Source organism: Canis lupus, chromosome 3 (assembly GCF_011100685.1).
Source record: "Canis lupus familiaris isolate Mischka breed German Shepherd chromosome 3, alternate assembly UU_Cfam_GSD_1.0, whole genome shotgun sequence".
Classification (NCBI taxonomy): Eukaryota; Metazoa; Chordata; class Mammalia; order Carnivora; family Canidae; genus Canis; species Canis lupus.
The window spans coordinates 54,273,468-54,284,884 of NC_049224.1; the positions used below are offsets into that span (position 1 = coordinate 54,273,468).

General features: G+C 46.0%; 1 protein-coding gene across 1 annotated transcript in view; it reads right to left on the reverse strand.

Annotated features, from left to right (window-relative positions):
* Positions 1-4,890, reverse strand: part of IQGAP1 (IQ motif containing GTPase activating protein 1) — a 107,851-nt gene extending 102,961 nt beyond the window's left edge. The window contains exons 1-2 of the mRNA XM_038532895.1: positions 4,731-4,890; positions 2,704-2,803 (exon numbers count right to left, since the gene is read on the reverse strand). Of these exons, the coding sequence (XP_038388823.1) occupies positions 2,704-2,803; positions 4,731-4,785 (155 nt within the window). The 5' untranslated portion in view covers positions 4,786-4,890. The remainder of the gene's footprint in view (positions 1-2,703; positions 2,804-4,730) is intronic.
* Between the last annotated feature and the right edge of the window lie 6,527 nt (positions 4,891-11,417).

The window sequence follows — 11,417 nt, forward strand, 5'->3', positions numbered from 1 at the left end:
TTCCTGGACCTGGAAGGGGTATAAATTCCAGACCCTGAGGCTCCTCTGACTTGGGAGGGGTGGAGGTTGTGAAGGAAACAGGGGGCCAATCCAAAAAGGCAAACTGGGCTCTGGCTAGAGGGGAATGTGGGGCTCCAGCCGCATATGAGGTAGAGCCCAGCTCACCAGCGTAGGAAACAACTGGAGCTGAAGCCTCAGCTAATACAGAAGGGCATGTGATTTGTCTGTGGTTTACCTCAAACACTTCTTATGGGTGGCAGCAGCCACTTCAGTATATGTGCTGCCGAAGCAAGCACGGCAGCAGCCACTTCAGATGGCTGGTAGGGATCTCAGTCTTTTCTCTGCAGGACATCCTCAGGCTTCTTCCTAGCCCCCTCTGGTAGTAAAATCTAAATACATGCCTCCAAAGTTGATCTTCCAATCAAAGCTTTAAACAACAACCACCACCATCACTGCATCCTGTGATTGCCTCCATAAAATAAACCATGCACATTTCCACGATGCCAGGCCAATAGGGCAATATGCCACTATTATACCCTCCCTTATAACCCAAAGCATAAAAAATAAAGACTAGCACAAATGTCTGACTGCCTCAGTTACTGCCTAAGTATGCAAAAGCATCCAACTGAAAAAAAAAAAAAAAAAAAAAAAAAAGGCCAGGCGATCATGGATGTTAAAGGAAACGGGCTACTTTTCTATTCTGGGAAAAACACCTGACAGAAAAGAACATGCCCCAGAGTAGATGGAAATGAAGTGCCTTGCTCCTACAGCACTCGAAGAAGGAAATGTGACTGACAGAAATCCCCATTCTAGTCAGGCTAGAGGCTGAGCTTTTTAAATCTTGCTTCTCAACTACATCAGAACCACTGGAAGCATAAAACAGACAGACATAAATAGACCACTGGACCTTCCAGCCCAGGACTACTGAACCAGAATCTCTGTGCTAAGGCCCCAGATGTCTATATTTTCAAGTTCCCCGGGTGATCTAATGCACACACTGGGTTAAGAACCACTGTAAGAATGGATTTAAAACAAAAAACTATCGCTCAACCAAGAAAACTACAAGTAGACCACACAAATTCAGGCTTCCATTTCCTCATTTCCTACCTGAAATGAAACGGTTAAAGCAGAGGAGTAGTTGAACTACGTTAGTGGTAGCAAGGGAGTGGCAGCCAAGAAACCCTCTGTTAAAAGGGAATTTTACTGTGGAAACCCAAGATTAAAACAAAAGTAGAACTGCTTCACAAGGAGGAAGGGAGTTGGGGTTCTTCCCTCTCAGCCCCAGGTCACCTCAACAGAGACACCAAAGGCTTCACAGAGCACAAGATGGTCTCTCAGATACAGCTGCAGCTTTCAGACCATTTGACCTTCTAAAACAAGATCTAGATCTAGTCCACAGTTTAAGCAACAAAGGACCGAATAGTCCCCCCCACACCCCCATGAGTCCCTTACAAACTCCGTATGAGAAACATCCCCTTTTCTAATTACATATTTACTTCCTGCTGTCTAACCTTCTATTTAGAAAAACAAGTGTTATTACCATTCTCCCCCACCTAAATCACCACTAATTCAACCACCCCCCACCCCCCACTCCCGTCTAAAGGAAGAGCTTTAAAGCTCAGAAAAGCAGCCTGGATTTAAGACACCCAATGCATACTAGAGGTAGCCCCAGAGACAGAAGAAGGAAAATGGGACCAGGGAGGAGCACAAAAGGGACTCCAACTGTGTCTTTGGAGAGGAAAAGGAAAAGAGTTGAAGACTAAGACTTGTAACTTCAGGAATATGAGGACATTTGTTGTATTGTTCTCTGGACTTTCCTAGAGCCTTTTTTAAGATTTTCAGAATTAACCAAAGCAAACAAAAATACTCATGTTTATCAGAACCATTTGAAACATCCTTGAATTTCATTAGACTTCGTTCACAAATACCTTTCATTAACCCATACTGGCCTTTTCCACCAAAGCTCACACACAGGAAACAGGATCTGTAATTACAGCTATCTGCCCTGGGGTCTTGCAAAGGAACACAGGCAACAAAACAGAAGAAATGAACCACAGATAGCAAATTGACACTCTAGGAATAAGACTATGAGGTCTTGGGGCATTTGGAAAAGGAAAACTGCCCTTATACATTCACTTCACAAGGAATGTGGAGGATGCTGGCTTTGGTAAACTTTGAGCATTGCCAAATGGATGGGCCCATTCCCAGATGGCTACCAAGAGGGAAATGAATCCAATTCGTATGTAAATCAAAAGCAGTGGAGAATTAGCGAAACATTAAGACCAAGAACTTCAAACTTCAAAAATGCTATTTCTGGGGTACCTGGCTGACTTAGTCAAAAAACATGTGACTCTTGAGCCCCAAGATGGGTGTGGATCTCATTTAAAAAAAGGGGGGGGGGGCTTGAAAAAATAACAAAACTGTTATTTCTCCCCTACAGCTGGTAGTGCCCAAAACAAGCATCGTAAGCAAGAAACCAAACAACACAAATCTAGAAATTTTTCAGAATACTTAAGTGCCCATCGGAGAGTTTCACAATAAACCACCATCAAGGCTACTTGCTCCCATGAATAAAAATACCCTACCTATACTTAGTCCTTCAAACTACCAGCCTCCTACCTTCACACCTGCAACAGATTCAAAGAGATCTTTATCTGTATTCACACTCTAACAGCTCCCTCCTTCCAGCCCACCAATCTTTACCTCTTTGCTTCTTCCAAATGACAAAGGTACTCATAAGCCACATTCTGACGTCTCCTCTCATCCATCTCCTCTGCGGTGAGTCTCTCATTATCCAGGACAGCTAAAACATGAAAGAAAGAATGCAAACACAAAAATTTGTAACCCTTCTGAGTGATAAAAGAATGCCACAGCATCAAATTCCAGTTAGTCACCTAGAGAGGCAGGGTAACCTGTGGACGTGTGGACAGCCAGATGCACAACAATGGGGTTCCTAAACAGGAACTATGGGGTTTCAACTACATTTGTTCTACCTTTTTCTTAAGGATAATATAAACATGTACTAAATTTTATTGTACCCTGAAAAATACTGAGTTGAGATTTTGGCCCAAATGTGTTCTGGTCTGCCAGGCTCTCTCTATATATGGAGCTGATCAGGTTTACCCTTTGTTTCTTATAAGTTTTTTTTTTTTTTTTTAATTGATGAGAGACAGAGAGAAGGGGAGACATCAGGCTCCCTGTGGGGAGCTTGCTATGGGACCTGATCCCAGGACCCCAGGATCACGACCTGAGCCAAGGGCAGATGTTCAACCACAGAGCCATCCAGGGGCCCCATGTTTTCCCTTTTTTATTAATAACCAAAGCCAGCAGTCATTGAGAACTAAGTGGCAGTAACTGTGCGGTGAAGCATTTTACTTGCATCCTCTCCCTGAAGCCCCACAACAATCCTGTGATTATCACACCCATTTTACAGATGAGGAAACAGCCCCGGGTGATCTGAACTCCACCACTATTAAGTCCTCAGACCTGGATTCAAATCCAAGCAGTCTGTCTCAGTCTGTCCCCTTCATGGGCACCCAGGGGTATGGCAGGAACTCCTCATTCCTTGGGATGGCATTCAAGGCCTTTCCCAGTTTGGCTGCCCTCTCCCTTGCCCCTCCTCCTCCCACTACGCCCTTCTACTCTTCAGTACCTTAATTCTTGCTCTTTCCTCAAGTTACCTCTCCGACCCCACCCTGCCCAGTCAAACTTTACCTCCTTCAAGGCTCCGTTGAAACGTGGCTGTGTTCTCATTGGCTCCCCCCAACCCCTCCTCCTCACCCACCCTACTGCTTCTGCCGGGCTGGCTCAGCAGCTTTTATCTTTATTACACCTTACTATCATTAGGTCGTACACCTGTCTCTCCCTCTCTCTGATTAAAACGTTCTTGGAAGGCAGGGCCCAGTCTTACTCATTTTTAATTTCACAAAGTGACACAGCACCGCACACATAACTGTTGAGTGAAATGATCCTAAACACGGGCCATTATCCCCAGGATATAAAACGAAAACGGAATTCAGGATTCCCAGGGACTCTCCTTGGGCCCCGGGTAGAGCTCTCCCGCCTGCAGTCCAATGACGTCCCATGGACAGCTACAGAAAATGAGGTTCGGAAAATGAGGAAGTCCTAGGGTTTGGGGTTAGGTTTTTCTTTTTTTTTTTTTTTTTTTTTTTCTTGTTTTTTTGTTTTTTGTTTTAATTTTTGCAATCTTGAGGAGGGAACTAAGCCCGAGAGCCTAAGTGGCCCGCCCGGGGCCGCCGCTCTCCGCTGCCCTGCGGCGGGCGGGTCCGCACCCCCCGGCCGGGCCGCGCCGCGCCGCCTCCTCGCCGCCTCCCCGCTAAGCGCGAGCTGAGCCCGGGTCTCCGGGACACGCCCTGCCCCGGCCTCCTGCCACCTCACCCGAGGCCGCCCCCCCCAGCCCCAAATCTCGGCGGCGCCGGGAAGCGGGAGGCATGGGTGGGGCCCCCGGGTCGCGGCGCCCGGGCCCTGGCGAGGAGGCCGCCTGCGTCGTCGCCGCCGCCGCCTCGGAGACCCTGCTGGGCGCCCCGCCGCCCGCCACCTCCCCCGCCGCCCGCCGCCCGCCGCCCGCCGCCCGCCGCCCGGCCAGGCCGGCTCTTCCGGGTCCGCGCGGCCCGCAGCCACCCCGCCGGCCCGCGCCCCCGGGAGGACGGCTCCCCGGAGGCAGCGAGCCCGACCCCGAAGCCCCGGCGCCGCAGAGCCCCCGCACTCACAGCCATAGTGCGGTCGGGCCACGCCCAGCCCGTCAACCTCGTCCGCGGCGGACATGGCGGCCGAGCCCGGGTCTCTGTGAGGAAGCGGCGAGACCTTGAAGGCGCGGACGGCGGCAGCTGCAGCTCCTGCAGAGTGCGCGGGCTGCCAGCTCCCGAGGCCCCGCCCCCGCGACCCCACCCGCGGGCCCCGCCCTGCCGCGCCGCCCGGAGCCGGAGTGGAGGGGGCGGGGCCCCGGTCGGCCACGCCCCCGGTCCGGCCCCCGCGGAGCCACGCCCTCAGGAGGCGGAAGGAAGGGGGCGGGGCCCGCCGGCCCGGGAACCCCCGGTCCTCTGCGCTCGGCCGGGAAGACCGCCTCCGCCCTGGAGCCCAGCCCTGCCGGCCGCGCCCCAGCGGCAAGTCTGGGGCCGAAAAAAAGCGGCGTGTGCCTAAACCAGAGAGGAGGTTGCACAGAAGAAAAAGGTATTCCAGAAGAAAGAAGAACTTAGGAGCCCAGGATTAAATTCAGCATGAAATAAATGCACGTAAATGTTTTTAAAAGGCTTGAAATAAAAAGCACGGGCCCCCTCTTTCCTCCTGCCTACCGAGCTAAAATCCTTTGCACCAAAGCGCTCAAGGAAGGCGTCCTTTGCAGTGGCCCCAAGTCTTCTTGTGGGACACAAGCAGGACTCAGACTGCTGTAAGGGATGCCCGGCCATAAGGGCTGCAAGCTGGCCTCGTCCCCTCCCAGATTCGCCCGCAAGCGCCAGATTGGAACTGCTCAGCCCCCTCCTATTGAAGAAGTGGTCGCTAAAGCGGAGAACTGTCCAAGCTTCCTTCCATTGGTTTCCCTGCCTCTGTTCTTTGCGAGTTCTTCTCTTTATTAAGGAGATTCTTTGCCTTTTTAGGGATGCCCCTTCCCCTTGCAGCTTGCGGCATCCCTTCAAATACTGGTATTCAACAGAATTCTGCCCTTAACCCCTTCCGTTTTTCCTTTGCCCATTCTTTCTTGGTATTTTTATTTATTTCTGCTCACCTTAAGCTGCGGAAGAGCTGTAAGGGTACATCTCCAGACCAAACTCTAGAAGACTTGACTCAGCATTTTCAGCTGTGTAATGGGCATTTTCACCTGTAGATCCTGCAGACACTTCGAATATAAAGTGTTGAACACTGACTATTCTATCTTCTCTGTTAGTAGAAGTGCTCCTTGATGGTCAGGACACCCCCAGGCTCCCGGCCTCAGGCCCTACATCCAGTTTATTCTGAAGTGCATTGCTTTTGTCTCTCTCCTCTCTGTCATACTGCTTAGACAGTCACCACTCTAGTCTCTCTTCTGCAGCCAGCTCCTCACTGTCACTGTCCTGTGTTCTTCCTAAAGGGCAAATGACCTTGTATTCTTCCTTTTTACATTGCTTCCCAATTATCCCCTTCAGAATATGGTCCAAGTTCCTCGGCATGACAAGCCCCTTCGCAGTAAGACTCCATACTTTTTTTCTTTTTCTTTTTTTTAGTAGGCTCTACCCCCAACCTGGGGCTTGAACTTACTACCCCTTTGAGATCATGCTCTACAGACAGCCAGCTAGGCACCCCCTGACTGGAGGCTTTTTGCTCTAGCCATTTACAATCTATTCACTCTTTCTTCAAAATATTAAAGTGAGAATCTTGAAAAACCTAGAAAAAAACACCTTTCATTAAAACACAGGCAAAGGTTTGGGGTGTATGGGTGACTCAGTGGGTTAAGCTCAAACCTTGATTTTGACTCAGGTTATGATCTCAGGGTTGTCAGATCGAGCTCCCACACCTTCCCACCCCATACTGGCATGCACATATGTTCTCTCTCTCTCAATAAATAAATAAATAAATAAATAAATAAATAAATAAATAAGAAAAACAGGCAAAGATTTAATTTATTAAAATTCAAAAGTTAGTTCTTAAATGATTAAGTTCAGCTTAGAAATTTTATTATTCTACACCTAGCATATTTTACCATTTTTCAGAAACTGAATAATTTTTGGTCCCATTCACAAACTTAGTTAATTCAACATCTCCAAGCATTTAAAATTATGCCTATAAACTTACTTTATTAGATTTTCTATTCAATTTCTTCAACTGTCTAACCTAAAACTTTTCAGGGCTTAGCAATCTTTATAAATCAAACTTACAAATAAATGAATCTAAATTTCTCTTAGATGACCCAGTTCCATGTGCAAAATTAGTAAGGTTTCAATTCTAAATCTTAAGTCTAAAACTAACTCAATTATACATATGAAGCTGCCACTCTAATGAGCCAAATTTTCTTAAACATTGCAAGTGCAGGGGTACATGGCTGGCTTAGCTGGTAGAGCATGAGATTCTTTTTTTTTTTTTTTTTTTTTTTTTTTAGATTTTATTTATTTGACAGAGCACAAGCAAAGGAAGAGGGAGAAGCAGGCTCCCCACTGAGCAGGGAGCCTGATGTGGGGCTCTATCCCAGAACCCTGGGATCATGAACTGAGCCAAAGGCAGACACTTAACTGACTGAGCCACCCAGGTGCCCTAGATTCTTGACCTTGGGATCATGAGTTCAAGCCTCATGTTGGGGGTGGCAATTACATTAAAAAGTTTAAAAATCTTAAAAAAAAACATTGCAAGTCCACAAAATGTGAAATATGCACATATTTCTTCTTAATTCCAACATCATAATTTTTATCCCATTAAGCTCTTCTTTATTTAATTTTAAAGCTTTTCTGAGTTGAAAGGTATAGACACTTGCTAAGTTCCAACCTAGTTAATTCAAATTAATTTTTTTAAGTTTTTATTTATTTATTCATGAGAGACACAGAGGCAAAGACATAGAGGGAGAAGCAGGGAACCTGATGTGGGACTCGATCTCAAGACCCTGGGATCAGGCCCTGAGTCAAAGGCAGATGCTCAACCACTCAGCCACCCAGGAGTCCCAAGATTACTTTTGATCAGAGGTTTCCACCAGACATAACTCCTGGAGCTGCAAGCTTTCAGAGCCATTTTTCTCACTGTGCCAACTGTCATTTTGAGCTTCTTTTCATATTATGTCATAGATTGCAAAACTTGTTATCTATTCCTCTGACTACTCTTAGAAATCCTCAAGTTGGGGCAGCCCCGGTGGTGCAGCAGTTTAGCGCTGCCTGCAGCCCAGGGCGTGATCCTGGAGACCTGGGATCAAGTCCCACATCAGGCTCCTGCATGGAGCCTACTTCTCCCTCTGCTTGTGTCTCTGCCTCTCTCGCTCTCTCTCTCTTTCATGAATAAATAAATAAAATAAACAAAAACATCTGCTTTAAAAAAAAAAAAAAGAAGAAGGGGATCCCTGGGTGGCTCAGCGGTTTTGCACCTGCCTTTGGTCCAGGGCACGATCCTGGAGTCCCGGGATCGAGTCCCACGTTGGGCTCCCGGCATGGAGCCTGCTTCTCCCTCTGCCTGTGTCTCTGCCTCTCTCTCTCTATGTCTATCATAAATAAAAAAAAATAAATCTTAAAAAAAAAGAAATTCTCAAGTCCCACCTAGTTTATCTTTTTTTTTTATAAGATTTTATTTATTTATTCATGAGAGACAGAGAGAGAGGCAGAGACACAGGCAGAGGGAGAAGCAGGCTCCATGCAGGGAGCCCGATGTGGGACTCGATCCTGGGTTTCCAGGATCACACCCCAAGCTGAAGGTGGCGCTAAACTGCTGAGCCACCTGGGCTGCCCCTAGTTTATCTTTTGATTTTATTTTATATTTCTTGGCTTTTAAAATAAATACATATGTTTTTATTTTAGTTCTAAAGACCTTTGTAATGGATGGAATCCAAATACATAAATGTTTTTTCTAATGATAAAGGTTATAACACTAGTGGATTCATGCTTTTTTTTTTTTTTTTAAGTAAACTTTAGATCCAAGATCCAAGTGCAGCTTAAACTTGTGACCCCAAGATCAAGACTTGCATGCTCTATGCAGTGAACCACACAGGCATCCCTCATGCATTCTTCCTTATTCCTAAAACGATGCAATTCTAACTGATATTTAAATCAATATCACATTGAATTTCAGATATCTCACATAGCTTTATCTGATGGTCACAAATTAAGTCATTGTTCATAATTATAATAACTGAAGACTTTACTAGACTAAGTATTTTGTATTTATTTTCTCATCTGAATCTCATAATAACTCTACAAAATAAGAACTATAAGGGGTGCCCAGCTGGCTCAGTTAGTAGAGTAGAACTTACTTTTAAAAAAAAAGGAGAAGGAGGAGGAGAGGAAGAAGAGAAAGAGGAGGGAGGAGAAGGAAGAAGAGGAGACAGAGGGAGAGGAGGAGGAGAAAGAGGAGGAAGAAGAAGAGGAGGAGAAAGAAGGAGGAGGACGAGGAGGACTGGGGGCTCCTGGGTGGCTCAGTCGATTTAGTGTCCAGCTCTTGATCTCAGTTCAGAGCACAATCTCAGGGTGGTGAGATGAAGCCTAGCCTTGGGCTCTAAGCTAAGCATGGAGCCTACTTAAGATTCTCCCTCTCCCTCTGCCCTTGCCCACCCACCCCCACCACAAAAAGAAAGAAAGAAAGAAAGAAAGAAAGAAAGAAAGAAAGAAAGAAAGAAAGAAAGAAAGAAAGAAAGAAAGAAAGAAAGATCATCATCTCCAATTTACAGATGAGAAATAGAAAACTAGTAATTCAACTGAAGCCACATAACAAGAGGCAGAGCTGGAACTCAAACCCCAGGTCTAATGACAAAGCCCATATGCCTGGGAAGAGTCAGAGAAATACACATTAAGATCTTAACTGGCCACTTAGTACTTCTTGCCTATCAGAGTAGCAATGTTTTATTTGTTTTCATTGATACTTTTGGCAAAGGGGGTGAAAAAGCAACCATTCTCCTGCACAGCTGGTTGGGCTAAATTGATACAATCTTTCTAAAATCCAATTTGGCATTACCCAGCTATCCTGCAACCAAAGAATTCCTCTCTTAGAATGTATCACAATGGAACTTTCTTTGAAGATTTTATTTATTTGAGAGAGAGAGCATCAGTGGGGGGAGAGGCAGAGGGAGAGCGAGAAGCAGGCCCCCCACCAAGCAGGAAGACTATCATGGGGCTTGATCCCAGGACCCTGGGATCATGACCTGAGCCAAAGGCACGCCTCTTTTTTTTTTTTTTTTTAAGTAAATTCTATCCCAACATGGGGCTCCAACTCACAACCCTAAATCTAAGAGTCTCATACTCTACTGACTGAGACAGCCAACAGCCTCATAAAGAAAAATTATTAATGTACAAAAATTAGAAATAAATATGTTTATTGGAAATGTCCTATGCGGGCGCCTGGGTGGCTCAGTGGGTTAAGCATCTGCCTTCAGCTTAGGCCATGATCCTAGAGTCCTAGGATCAAGCCCCACATCAGACTCCCTGCTCAGGGGGGAGTCTGCTTCTCCCTCTTCCTCTGCCTGCCACTCCCCCTGCTTGTGTTCTGCCCTCCCTTCTCTTTCCCTGTGTCTAATTAATTAATTAATTAAAATATTTTAAAAAGAAAAAGAAAATGTCCTAAATGCTCATCTCTAGGCTTTTAAATCAATAAGGGCACCTCCACACAATAAAATGCCATAGTCATAACAGTGATGATCTGTGGTTCTGGTCAGGCTTGACTGGCTACAAGGAATAGAGATCCACTTGTTTTATCTCTAGAGAAAAAAGACTAGAAGAGAGGCATTTATAATAAAGATATATATGGACTAGAGCAAGGAAAACAGGACTGGGGCGTCTCAGTGGCTCAGTTGGTTAAGCAGCTGACTGTTGGTCTCCACTTAGGTCATGATCTTGGGGTCCTGAGGTTGAGCCCTGCATCAGACTCCACTCTTAGTGAGAAGTCCACCTAAGAATCCTCTCTTCCTCTCCTTCTTCCCCTACCCCTGCTCTGTCTGTCTGTCTCTCTCTCTCTCTCTCTCTCAAATAAATACATAAATCCTTAAAAAAAAAAAAAAAAGAAAAGAAAGAGGGCAGCCCCGGTGGTGTAGCGGTTTAGCACCGCCTGCAGCCCGGGGTGTGATCCTGGGGACCCTGGATGGAGTCCCACGTCAGGCTGCCTGCATGGAGCCTGCTTCTCCCTCTGCCTGTGTCTCTGCCTCTCTCTCTCTCTCTCTCTGAATAAATAAATAAATCTTTTTAAAAAGGGGGGGAGAAAGAAGAAAGGAAAGAAAGAAAAGAAAAGATTAATGGAAGGTTGAAGACATCTCTGCTTGTCTTGTTGGCAGGTCTGCTCTTACCCTTCTCTTTTTGACCACCAGCTTCCTCCATTTTAATTGGTCTGCTCCTTAACATCTCTGGTTTCCATTTATTTGGTTTGCCAGGGCCTTAATTCATGGCCATGGGATCCTTAAACCATCAGCTCCTTTGAGGATAGTCTCAGTTGCCCAGTTCCATAACCCAGTGGCATAATTGGCCCAGCCAATCTTTTCACCCCATGTGTATGTCTCTGACTGCCTACAGGTGGGCTGCCCTTCAATCGGATACCAATCCTTTAGTTCAATTAGCTGTGGTCAGGAGATAGGGCCAATTAAGTATAGAAAACTATGAGCTAGGCAGTATTTCCTTCAACAGGATGTGAAGTACACAAATGATCCATATTTCTAATATGATGGTTAAGTGAAAATAGCAAATTATGAACTGATAAATATAGTTTGATACCATTTTTGCTTTAAAGTATAGAAATAGGGGATCCCAGGCAGC